Source organism: Anabrus simplex, chromosome 1 (assembly GCF_040414725.1).
Source record: "Anabrus simplex isolate iqAnaSimp1 chromosome 1, ASM4041472v1, whole genome shotgun sequence".
Classification (NCBI taxonomy): Eukaryota; Metazoa; Arthropoda; class Insecta; order Orthoptera; family Tettigoniidae; genus Anabrus; species Anabrus simplex.
The window spans coordinates 236,095,917-236,110,082 of NC_090265.1; the positions used below are offsets into that span (position 1 = coordinate 236,095,917).

General features: G+C 37.3%; 1 protein-coding gene across 1 annotated transcript in view; it reads left to right on the plus strand.

Moving 5' to 3' along the window:
- Top3alpha (topoisomerase 3-alpha) overlaps positions 1-14,165 on the plus strand; it is a gene marked incomplete at its 3' end in the record, with an annotated part of 217,121 nt that extends 202,956 nt beyond the window's left edge. The window contains exons 15-17 of the mRNA XM_067138868.2: positions 12,382-12,564; positions 13,903-13,957; positions 14,039-14,165. Of these exons, the coding sequence (XP_066994969.2) occupies positions 12,382-12,564; positions 13,903-13,957; positions 14,039-14,165 (365 nt within the window). The remainder of the gene's footprint in view (positions 1-12,381; positions 12,565-13,902; positions 13,958-14,038) is intronic.
- Position 14,166: the final 1 nt, after the last annotated feature.

Genomic DNA, 14,166 nt, shown 5'->3' on the forward strand with positions numbered 1-14,166 from the left:
CTTGAATTTAGAAATGTTCTTATCCAACGTATAACCCTTACGTCCAGTCCTATTCCCTCCAATTTCTTCAATAATATTCATGTTCCACTCTATCAGAGGCTTTGGAAAGATCTGTGGCTATGCAATCTAACTGGCCTCCTGAATTCAACTGATCTGATATGTCCTGCTGAAATCCCACCAGTTGTGCCTCACAAGAAAATTTCTTTCTAAATCCATACTGGATCCTCATGAACCAATTTTTATCATCACATATCCCTCTGATGTACTTTGCTATTAAACTCTCCAGTAGTTTACAGACTATACTGGTCAGGCTGATTGGTCTGTAGTTCTCTGGTTTCCTTTTATCATCCTTTCCTTTATAAATTGGTATTATTACAGATTCCTTCCATTCCTTTGGTATTACACTATTATTTATGACATAGTCAAAGAGAAATTTTAAATAAAGCACTATGTACCACCCCATTGTCTTTAATACCTCCCCAGCAATTTGATCACTTCCTGCTGCTTTTCCTTGCTGAAGCAGTTGGATTTCTCTGAAAATATCTTCATTTGTGAATGAGAAGCTTTTTGTTTCCCTCTGTGTCTCTCCCTCTCTATCTTCTGTTTCAGTTTCCAACTCCTAACAATCATCTACTGAATCTCTTTATTCCCTACTAAATTGGTTTGCTTTCTCAGTATCTGTTAAATAGTGTTCACCCCCTTCTACCACCATTGTAGGAATTTGGATTCCTTTTCCTTTTTGATTCCTGATATATGAATACAGCTTTTCCCATTTCCCTTTGTGATCATTACCCTCTTGAAGTATGCCATTCATATAATTCTCTTTTGCTTCCTTTTTCACTCTATTCAGTTTCCTCATTAACTGTTTTCTAGTTTCTCTACTCTCCCTACCCACTTTGATTTCCCTGTTTACTATTCTACATTTTCACCGGGCGAGTTGGCCGTGCGCGTAGAGGCGCGCGGCTGTGAGCTTGCATCCGGGAGATAGTAGGTTCGAATCCCACTATCGGCAGCCTGAAAATGGTTTTCCGTGGTTTCCCATTTTCACACCAGGCAGATGCTGGGGCTGTACCTTAATTAAGGCCACGGCCGCTTCCTTCCAACTCCTAGACCTTTCCTATCCCATCGTCGCCATAAGACCTATCTGTGTCGGTGCAACGTAAAGCCCCTAGCAAAAGAAAACTATTCTACATTTTCTTTTTAATTTTCTTATTTCCCTTGTATAATAAACAGGGTCTGAGGTCATTTTACCCTTCTTAACAGGTACAAATCTCTTCTCTCCTTCCCAAATGATTCCTTTAAATTTAGCCCATAGTGTATCCACATTAATCCCTTCACTTATCCAACAACTGAATTGTGATTTAAGGGTAAGTCCCAAATTCATCAACTTTGGTTTTTCTGTATACTTTCTTGTCTTGTGTGACCCTCTTATTAAGCACTTTGATACGAGTCCTACATCCATTATTACAGCCTTATGGTCACCTATTCCTTTAATTACCTCAGTTTTATCAACAGTTTCCCATGGTTTAACCAAGAATACCGTACATCTACAAGTTATTGAGACGAGTCGGGTCTTGTACTACTTGTGTAAATCCTCCCTCCCAAATTAACTTATTTGCCAGTTTCTGTTCATGGGCTTCACTTGCAGCTCCATTCCATTCAACTTCAGGTAAGTTTAGATCTCCCCCAATTATTACCATATCATTATTATTGTTTTTATTAGTATAATCTATTATTTTCTCAAATATTTCCATGTCTCTTTCCTCTCTTCCAGGCCTATATGTTCCTATAATTCCCACCTCCTTCATATTATCACAAACTAATTTTATCCCTAATATTTCATCCCATTCATCACTAAACCATTCATGTGAACAATGAGTTTCCTTCACCAGAATAAACACCCGCCCTCTCCCATTTTATCTCCTCGTTCTCTACGATAGACTGTATACCCTTCTGGAAATACTTCTCTATTACCCACCCCTTCTCTCAACCACGATTCCACTCCTATCACCACATCAGTCTCATAAGATTCCATCAATGTACCGAATTTTAGTTGTTTATTTACTACACTCTGACAGTTTACCAAGAGCAGTCTCAGACCTCATTCCTTACTTTCCTGAGTTTCATTTTCTAGTTGACTGAGCCAGCTTGAAGTACAGCTGGCTCTTTCTACTAGTTTTCCTGGTCAGTTTATAACTCGAGGGAGTTGCCTTTCCTCATCAATCCCAGTTGGTCTACATTCATTCCTTTCCAGACCCCGACAAGCTTATTTCTGCTTTCCACCATCGGAAGGGTAATCATATTCCATTATACTCTGTATATTTGAACAACAACCAATATCTACTCGAATAACATGCTGCATTGTACCAGGTTCTTGAGCTACATGCATGATGCAAATGCAGAGGAATGAAATGCATTGTCTCAGGTTGTCTTCAAATCATGAACATCATATGCCAACCAATTTGAATATATGTGAAACCGTGAACTTTTCTCCTCGCGATGATATAAATAGAGAGTTATTATTATTATTTCGTATGGCAAAACAAGGATACATTATAAGTACATATAAATGCATATTTCTTAAATAAGTATGTGATTTACAAGTCAGCATTCAAAATTTAATGTCCAGACTTTTAAGCCAGTCCACTGCTTCTGTAGAGGCACTATGTAATTCTTTAATGGATCCATTGAATCTTCTTTTTGGGCAGTCCATAACAACGTGCTGGATGGTCTGAGGCACATTATCACAGTATCAGAATGGGTCTTCAGATTTTCCCCACTTGTGAAGCCAGAATTTACACCTTCCATGGTTTGTTCTGATTCTGTTTAGAGATGTCCATTCCCTTCTCGGTAAGTTGAAACCAGGAGGAGCTCTACAAGGATGGTGGATTAAACCCAGGTGGTCAGGATTTGAAGAGGTCCATTCTTCGTGCCAGATCTCATCAGCATCAAAATGTGTTTCCAGGAGCGTCTCGCCTAACTTCCATGATGGGTTTCTCTTTGGTTTCTGAGGATTGCAGTCCTGATGTAAGGGCAGTTGAGGGTTACTGCGACATTTCTGCCATTCTCTTACTAGAGCCCGTTCTCTTCGTATGTGAGGGGGATGGATGTTGGATAAAACGGGTAACCATTTTAGGGGTGTCGATTTGATGGTGCCTGATATTGTCCTCATGGTATCATTCAGTTGTGTATCAACTTTTGAAGTATATACACTGTTAAGCCACACAGGGCAGCTGTATTCTGCAACTGGATAGATCAAGGCAAGAGCTGATGTTCGTAGTACTGTCGCGTTTGCTCCCCATCCTGTTCCACTGAGCTTGTGTAATATGTTGTTCCTTGTTTTTATCTTGGCTGCAGTGTTAGAGAGGTGTTGCTTATATGAAAGTGTCCGATCCATTGTGATGCCCAGTTACTTTGAATATGGGTTATACTTAAGTTTTTGGCCTTTGAATTCGACTTGAGGTACATAGTTGGCTTTTTTGTTGTCTAGGTGGAAGCAGCTTACTTCAGTTTTGTTCAAGTTAGGTTTGAGTCGCCAAGTACTGAAATATTTGTTCAGGTTATGGAGATCCTTTGTGAGTGTAATTTCTGCTGTTTTGAAGTCACTCATTTGGGCAGCCAGAGCTATGCCATCTGCATATATGAATTTCCTGGAACTAGTTTCTGGAAGCAGTATAGATGCTGAATAGTAGAGGAGCAAGAACTGATCCCTGGGGTAAACCATCGTTTAGTATATAGGGCTTACTCTTATTGCAGTTTGATATTTGGCTAAAAGCTAATTACAGTAATATCTTATGAATTGTGGTTTGCTAAGCTATTAAAGTCTGAAGTAAAGCAAAAGCAAAACCATCTCCGTACAGGCCCTGAAGGCCCTTGGAGGGGTGGAAGGTAAAGGCTTCCACTATCTGTAACCTCGGCATTTGGTGGGTTAGAATGGTTAGTTCTATGCCCGGCCACCTTTGCCCCCGGGATTTAACCTGGTACTCATTTTTTGTGTAGGCTGAGTGAACGTCAGGACCCTATGTACCTCTGGACGTGGAAATCTTGTTGCTTAAATTTTTAGACTTCCTGATGGGGAATCAAACCCACGTCCTTTCGGATGAACCGAGCATGCCTTACCACCTCAGCTAGGTGGCCCCTGAAGTCTTAAGTAAAACTTTTTCTAATTTTGCTATAAGTAACTGTACACATTATTGTATGCTTGCATTTAATCAAAGCTGTGTCTGTTTTATTTTCATCTGATCTTGTTATAAAATTCACTTCATATTAACAGATCTGATTAGAAATATGAAACAAGTTATGTAAATTATCATACATTATTAAACACAACAAACAAACCTTAGAAATTTTATCCAATGGCACTGTCAATTTTTTCCCCTCATCTGGAAAATTGCATTTGAATTTCCCATTGCTGAGAGATAGGTCTCTGTCTTCTTCATCTCTGTTCATCTAGTTGTAAATTCATAATAATGGATTCTAACATCTATTCTTGTCCCATTTCATTTCTAACATCTTTCTCCTATGATCTTTCGGAATATGTTTTACCTAGGCATCCAATTGTTTTTGAGTTATTTCATTGATAATTTTGTTGCTGATTCCATTCTTCAGGCAATTTTTCTGTATTCCAAATGTCAGTGAGAAGTTCATGTAGATGCTGAATAGTCTGTATATTCTCATTCTTCCAGATTTCCGCTACTAGTTGATTTTCTCCTGCTGATTTAAAATTTTTCATTGAATCAATAGCTGCACTTACTTCATCGTAAACCAGTGGTATGACCTTCTCCAAAGGTGTTTTATTTCTCGGAAATAGATCAAATTCAAAATATTTTTCAAGTTCATCACTATTCAGTAATGTTTTGAAGTATTAAGCGAAAATTATTGCATTATCATAATCATTATGAGTCACCTTCGCTTCTTATCTTTCATCAGAAGAGTAGGGGGAGTATAATTTTGTTGGTATTGTTTAAATGTCCTATAATAGTCTCTTGTTTTATTTTGATTGAAAGCTTCATCAATAGATTTTAATATTTCCTTCTGATAATTTCTTTTAACTCTCCTGATTTCTTTAGCCATCAATCGTCTAGCATTGATTAGTTCTTCTCTCAAGCTTTCTGTTTTTTGTTGTTGATCATTCAACCAGGCTTTATGCCGGCATAGTATAGCCTGTCACACTCTTCATTCCACCAAGCATGTTTTTTTTTTTTTTTTAATGGGAGCAACTTCCTCTGCTATGGCTTTTAGTTTGTTAATAGTGGTTCCCAAGCTATCACTTATAAGTGTTGTAGATTTCTCATAGTATGTTCGATTATTAATGACTGAACTGGGATCATATAATCCTTTCCTATGAATGTTGTGCGGTTTATTTTTTCGTTTAGGAGTTAATTTAAATTTAATCCTGGAGATTGATTAATTAATGGTGTGTGGCCTCCGGGGAGGCCTGGTGCAGGTCTATAGGCGACCTGCGCATCTGTGAGGATGGGGCCCTACCTATGGTGAATTATAATGCTGAAGACTACACACACACCCATCCCCCAAGCCATCGGAATTAACCAGTTAAGGTTAAAATCCCCGACCCGGCCGGGAATCGAACCCACAACCCTCTGGACCAAAGGCCAGCACGCCAACCATTTATCCATGGAGCCGGACATCTAGGAGATGTAATGGTCTGAATCAACATCGACACCACGCAGAACCTTAACATTATCAATTTCTATATGAAATTTACGATCCATGGCCACATGATCTATCTGGGATTCACCCATTTTAACATTTGGACTTTTCCAAGTCATTAATTTATGCAGTTTTCTTTTAAACCTTGTTGTTTCTAAAATTAGTCCATGGTTAATACAAAATTCAATTAAACATTTGCCGTTCTTGTTCGTTAATTTATGTGCTGGCCATCGTCTCACCACAAAATGAAATTTTCTCTCACGTCCAATCTTTGCATTGAAATCTCCAAGAAGAATTTTAACATTAGTATCAGTTATATTCGTTACCAATAGGTCAAGTTCATCCAAAAATTGATCTGTTCCCTCCTTGTCAGTTCTGTTCTTTTCATTTGTTGGAGCATGAACATATATCAATGTATAGATCTTGTTTTCCACTTTAATCGTTAATAATGCTACTCTTGATGAAAAATCAATGATGGAATCTAGAATTCTATTGTGTATCAAGAAACCAACTCCAAACTGAGGAACATTTTTATGACTCTTTCACATGGAGGTCCTTTATAGACAGCCCCCTGATTCAATTGGATTCTGAGCAGTATTACGTAATTCTTGAAGAGCTGTGATCACAATTTTATGTTGATTCAAAATATCTATTAAATGTTTCAACTTACCAACCTTCATCAATGAATTGATATTTAATGTTGCCAAATACGAAAATTTCCCTAGCTTATTGAACTTAAATACATTCTTAGTTTGATTAATCTGCACGATTGATCATTATGCCTCTGGGCGCTCCGACTCTCCAATCCTCTTTCTGACACCCCATCGTATCCAAATGGTGTCTTCGTTTGTAAGATTATATAGCTGTCCAAACCGGTGGATTCTTTCAATAGAATACTTCCCATATTAGGTTGATTGTCTGATCAATGATCAAGAGTGTGAACATGGTCAGGGTTTGCAATTCCAGATGTGATTTGGAAAGATGATAATGAAATATGATATGATGAAAAATGAGATTGTAAAGTGTGTTTGCCTTAAGATATTCTCTGGCTGTTATGTTACGGCATTGAGCCAACCCTCCTCCTTTTCCTAGGCTTGAGACTGGCAATAGCAACTACTGAGCTACTCAATCCACCCAGTAGGTGTTGTAGGTGGAGTTAATTCTCACCTGTCATAAAATTTAAAGACACTACTACAAACAACAACTTTATCGAAATCCTGTGTTTGCTTGTTTTTTGGAAAATTGATGTATCTCCTGGGTGTCAAGGACATTGGAGTACCTGGTAAGTTCAACTAGTTCGAACCCTATTGTTGGCATCCCTGAAGATGGTCTTCTGTGGTTTCCCATTTTCACACTAGTCAAATGCTGGGGTTACCTTAATGAAGGCCACAACCACTTCTATCCCTTTCCTATCCCATCATTGCCATAAGACCTATCTGTGTTGGTGCAATGTAAAGCAAATTGTAAAAAAAAAAAAATATATATTCTTGGACTCCGACATACATATGACATTGTAAATTTATTTACACAACATTCTTTAACTATGAGAATTTGACTCCTGGAAAAATGTTTCCAGACAGATTATGTAACATCACTTTACCTCTTTCACCAGTGTTATCAGTATTTGTGCTATTTAGTGAAATGTTTATGATACAAATAGAAAACACTAGAACATTAAAACACATAAAACTTTAAAGAAAATTATATTATTTCTGCTAACAGCAATATTGCAGACCCTCCAAACATGGATTAAGAAATAGACCAAACTGATGGCCTAGTAATCCATTTCGGTACTGTAAACACAGAATTCTGGTAATTTCGAAGGATATACGGATGGGCAGAGGTGTTTGAAAATGGTGTTATTTTTACCTAAATTTGTTGAGACACAATTCAAAATGTAGTGTTTTGGTGTTTTTATATTATGAACAACTTGCAACGATAATGTGGCCATTGCAGCGCAAGTTTTTGTTACAATACTTCACATTATTCAAAAGAGATCATTGCAAGTGTTTCCATTAGCTGCTGTAATTCTTTGTCTGTGTACCACTGAACTGTACTATGAGAATGATCACTCAAGACTCCATATTTGTATATGAGATCCACAAATCCTTCAGAGCAGCTGTGCTTTATGTGCTATTTTCAATTCAGTGATCACTTTCACCACATGCACTGATTTGCAGTCTTTTCAAGTTAGCGCCTCCTTTATTGTTGCCTGGAAAGTAGTCTGGCTTAGGAAGTGCTGTGATTCCACCTTCTGAATAAAAGGAATATAATTTTGGTTATTCTTTTAACTCTGGTGCACTGCTGTTTCTCATTATATTGGAGGGATCAAATAATGAGCCAATAGCATAAACTAGTTTTCTTTCTGAAACTGTGGTCTTCAAATTCTTCACCAATGCTGAACGAGCTGTGTATGAAAATTTGGCCTTTGTTGACAGTTTCAATGTTAATGGGAGCTTTCTGAGCTCATTTAATATGATCTGATTAAAAATCCCATCAGTAAGAAGTTGTAACTGCTAAGTCTGCCAATTTTCCATAAGCAAGTGAATTGTTGGATAGTTGGATCCTTCCAAGAAGTTAATAAGAGGAAGACATCTTACAGAAATGAACATTGCAATTTCATTACATCGTTATCTTGTTGGGTGATGCTCTGGAAGAATTTGACTCCAGCATTATTGTCATATTGGGCCTGGAAGAATTCCACAAGATCATTAATAGGCAAGGACAAATAAATAACTGATTGGAATCAAGGGTTACATGTAGTATGTTCTGCTATAGAAAACAAAGCCACTTTGTCATCATTTTGGCCTTCGTACTTATCTTTGTGGAAAGTTTTTCTTTCCCTTGTATAGAGAACAGCACTTTCACTGCAGCAGTGTTTACCTCTTCCATGTAATTCTCAAATATGTTTCCAGAAAAGTTAACTTTATGAGCAAAAGCACCTGTAGCATTTTGTCATAGTGTGCCAAATCTGTAATAACTGCAAGTACATTTTCTTTATCAATATTATACAACTTTATGGTATGTAAAGTTGCATTAGCACAGTCTGAACTTTTGGCCATATCCAGAAAGACAGATGCAGCCAAGTATGTATTTTGTTCCATGGATGATTCCAGGAGACAGAACTAAATATTGAAGACACATCTTCTATTTGTATCTGTCATCTCCTCTCATAGATGAGCCACGTATTTGTTTTGAATTTGTTCTTTTCTTATTCCTTGTCCCCAAGCAGTGGAATATAATGTTGATGGATTCTAATTATCATTTAGACTTTCACGGCCTGTGTAACTATTCATGATATATATTTTAGGTTTATACCTTGTAATGAACCGTATAAACTCAACGCATTTTAAAAGGAACCTTGCCTTTCTTCATCAAGAGACAACAGAGAAATGAAACATGACACATCAAGGGTTGCTAGGAGGAAGCAACAAGGAACTTATAATGGTGCCCTAAGATGTAGAAGGGACACCATTTCAGACATAAATATGTACTATACTGTGGCTACACAGAGAATGTCATAATTACTAGCAATTGTGGCATTGTAGGACTACAATGAACTTGAATGTATACCTAGGTACTATACTGTAGTTGCATAGAGAATGATGTGTTGATGCTAGCTTGTGCATCATTCCAAGCACACGCTGTTACATTTTAATTTTACCGGAATTTAATTTTGTCAAATGTTAAAAACATTTAAAAGTAGTTTATTTAATTGAAATTAAACAAAACAATTTGAATTCCATAAAAATAGACCAGGAAAATATGTTATTTGTTGAATATTTTAAAAAATCTGTGTTATAAAAATTTGTTTTATTTCACAATTGAATTCGCACATATTTTGACCCATTATACATAGATAATAAATGAAAATGTCAATTGCTGCATTGTGACCACTTTTACATTTATTATGGGTTGTGAAAAACAAGCACTTCTAATGATGTTTAACACTTGCTATTTATAGAGCTCACCTTGCTGACTGGAGAGACATAACATATCGTTGTTGCCGGGACAAAACTTCCTATGTAATAATATTTTTGGAGATATACTGACCCGTAGCACATATATTATGAAGAGTGAGACCATATTCACACAACATTGCACCTTAGATGGCAGAAGGCAGAACCTTACCGGTCAAAGTTCTAAGTTAAAATATTTCACATAGGAGGTTTTGTCCCGGCAGCGACGATATGTGTCTTCTGAACTTTTGATCTTCATGTCTACTTCATCATCATCATCATTATCATTTCCCTTTATCCAGCTGTGGCTGGGTAGGGGCAAATATGGTTCCTCTCCACTTTCTTCGGTCTTTCCACCACTCCTCCAACACTGTGTCCCAGTCCAGGTTTCTTTCTACAGTACTGCGTTAGATTGTGTCCTTCCATCTCAATCGTGGTCATCCAATGCCTCTCCTTCCTTGCATTTGCATTTCCATCACCTTTCTTGGCATTCTTTCGTCACTCATTCGCTTTATGTGTCCAAACCATCTTAATCGGCTCTTCTCTATCATTCATTTTTTTCCACTCCAATTTCTTCACGGATTTTCTCATTCCTTATTTTGTCTCTTCTACTCTTTTGTATCATACTCCTCAAGAACTTCATTTCGGCTGCCTGTATTCCACTTTCATTCTTCTTTGTCATTGTCCAAGTTTCTGCTCCATAAGTTGTTATGGGTACGTAATACATCTTGTACATAGTTTCCTTTCCTTCCATTGGCACATCTTTGTCCCGTAACTTGCTTCTTACCCTATTATACAAACAACTTTCCACTTGAATCCTCTTACTAATTTCAGCATCCAGTCGAGCATTCTCCATTAATTCACTCCCCACGTATTTGAACGTTTCCACTACTTCCAGGGGCTTGTCTGCAAGTCTAATCTGACCTTTCACTTCTTTCTTCCCTCTAGTCATAACAAGAGTTTTACTATTTTCTTCACTTATTTTCAATCCACATTCTTCGATCTTCCTATTCAACACATCCAACTGCTCTTGAACCTTCCTGTCTCCTCCCCAAATCACAATATTATGTCTAGTTATCACTTAATATTAATCAGTTTGTAAGTCAGGAAATACCGAACATAAAAATTCAGGGATTTCACCAATCTCTTCATTCAACTGTTTCCTAGAATTGTAGCTACCCATTCTTATTGTATCATTAATCTGTGTGTTCACAGATGATATTCACAGCTGAAACAGACACCCTTTTCCTTTCTATAAAGTAACACAGCAAATTTCCAATTCATGAATGTTGGGAGGAGTAACTCAAGGACCAGACTCTCTTAAGTTTTGATGTGCTAAGAATACTGAAGTTTTAGTACAGGTCTTTTTGCTAGTTGCTTTGCGTCGCACCGACACAGATAGGTCTTATGGCGACGATGGGACAGGAAAGGCCTAGGAATGGGAAGGAAGCGGCCGTGGCCTTAATTAAGGTACAGCCCCAGCATTTGCTTGGTGTGAAAATGGGAAACAACGTAAAACCATCTTCAGGGCTGCCAACAGTGGGGTTCGAACCCACTATCTCCCGGATGCGAGTTCACACCTGTGCGTTTCTAACCACATGGCCAACTCGCCCGGTAGTACAGGTCTGGCTGGTCTCTGTTCTGTAATGACTCTTTATGTACTGAAGTGTTAACTACAGTAAAACCTAGTTAACATGAGCTCAAGGGTCCAGAAATTTTAAAAAAATTTGTGGTAAAAAAGTTAATATTTCTCTGTTCTGGATAAGATTCAAATCACTAGTGTTTCATACTCACTGTGAGCAGTAATTTTTTTACAGAAACAGCGAGCTTTCACTCTTTCATGTAGTATCAGTAACAATTGTTAGTGCACGATATGAAAACTCGCTGCTGAAAATCACATTCATTGAAAACTGTATTTAGACTGTCATTTGCAGTTGTCCTAATTGCACTAGCTCATTATTTAGAACCACACTCCTGAGATATGATTGTGTTTGAGGCCCATTGAGCTTTATTGCAGTATCTGTTAATCAGTGGGAATAACGTTACTGAGTGCGCGCAAAGATTTCTTCGTAGGCAGTGGAGACATGACTGTTGAAGTGGGTGTTACATTGCTGCCTGATTTTCCTTGGCATGCTTGTTTTCCAAGGAATGTTTGCAAATTTTAACCTATAATAAATAAGATGATAACAAAACAGAATTTGTCTTAAACGATCCCAGATAGCTCAAGCTACAAAATATAGTTTGTGATTCGGGCAAACTGCAATTTGTGTAAACTGATAAGACTTCCCATAAATAATAATGGACCGAGCTCAATAGCTGCAGTCGCTTAAGTGCGGCCAGTATCCAGCATTCGGGAGATAGTGGGTTCAAACCCCACTGCCGGCAGCCCTGAAGATGGTTTTCCGTGGTTTTCCATTTTCACACCAGGCAAATGCTGGGGCTGTACCTTAATTAAGGCCACGGCTGCTTCCTTCCCACTCCTAGCCCTATCCTGCCCCATCGTCACCATAAGACCTATCTATGTCGGTGCGACGTAAAGCACTTGTAAAAAAAAAATAGTAGTAATAATAATAATGGATCCTTGCTAGGACCAAATCCTTCTTTCGTGTTAACCTAGTATTCATCTTAAGTGAGTTCATGGTAATGAGGTTCAACTCTAGTAAAAACTACTGTTTTTTTTTTCTTTCTTTTTTTTCTTTTCTTTTTTTCCACCAGAATCATAGATAAAGTTACCCATTTGAATTTCTTTCAGGACGTCAATTCTACAAATGTAAGGAGTCAAAATGTAACTTTTTCTTGTGGGCTACTGATGGTAACAGTGATGCAAATGATGGGTCACATAATCAGCAGAATAAAACTCCTCTAGCTCCTACTTTCACTGTTCAACCTAGTAATTGGCAACAGCCCCAGGAGTCACCTGCTTGGAGATATAATGGTATGTTTTGTTCATATCGCCAATACTCTAATTTGAATGTATATAAAATGTTGATTTATGTATTATAACAAGTTTAACAAGTCATTTTTCCTGTACCATGAGGTTTAGTTCTTCTAACCCTTGTATGTTTACTTACCAAAAACTGCATAGATTGTATGGAACATAACTGGCCTTTTTATCCTTAGAACTTGAGAGTTGCCTCAAACTGTAAATACTATACTACTGCTGCTGCTCCTACCACCACCATTACTGCAGCTGTAATGGATAATGTGGGCACTCCTGACTGTCACTCAGAGCCGGCTCTTCTTTTCCAAAGAGAATATTTATAGGATATTACATTTATAAGCTGTTCCTTCACTAATGGCAGTAGTACCACAAAATATAAATTTCATGTTTCTGTATTGACAGCTAAACTAATATTCTTTAAATCACTATAACAATGATTTATTGTTGAACAGTATCCTTATTCAATACCTTATGGTTAATGTGAATTTTAAAAACTTAAATTCCACATTCGTCACTTCTATACATATTTCGATCCTAATTGGATCATCTTCAGTAGATTGCTAAATTTGACATTACTTATTGTATTTTAACACATTTAAAACTGAAGTAAAAATTATGTTATGAATGTGACAATGTTCTTATTAAGAAAAAGTTTATGCTCTTACAAGGTTGTGGTTTAAAATCTTCAGGATGCACTGTTATCCACTTGTTGTGATGTCCTCTTGATGTCATCGTTAGTTGAAAGTCTACTAACTGGACTAGGCGGTATCTGATTAATAACTGATATCATGTGATATGGTTTGCTGCGAATAAGGATTATCATAATTGCATATGTCTCTCTGGTATGATTACCTGTACTTGGAAAGTTAAAGAATTTGAATCCTTTTTGGCAGCAAACCATATCACGTAATATCAGTTATTAATCAGATACCGCCTAGTCCAGTTAGTAGACTTTCAACTTAATGACATCACGACAAGTGGATAACAGTGCACCCTGAAGATTTTAAAACCACGACCTTATAAGAGCATAAACGTTTCCTTAATAAGAACATATTAACATTCATAACATCATTCTTATTTCAGTTTTAAATGTTTTTAACTACAATATGTAATGTCAATGTTAGCAATCTACTGAAGATGATCCAATTAATATTGAAACATGTATAGATGTGACGAATGTGAAATTTACTTTTTTGTTTTAATTCACACTACCATAAGGTATTGAAGAAGGAGGATACTGTTCAACAATAAATCATTGTTGTAGTGATTTCAAGAATATTAATGACAGTAATACCATCTCTTAAATCTTTGCTATCATTCTTACTATTCCAGATAACAACAGTGGAGGAAGTGAAGTTATGTGTGACTGTGGGGCTCCAGCTAGAAGGTAACTAACTAACTTCACTTATGAGAAACTAGCTGTAATCTGATGGAATGTCCAGCTTTTGAAATTACGTTCTTTGTACAGATTAACAGTGCAGAAAGAAGGGCCAAATAAAGGACGACAGTTCTATGGCTGTTCCAAACCACCTAATGAAAGATGCCGTTTCTTCAAATGGGCTGATGATGCAGATCAAGGGAACAATGGAGACAGCT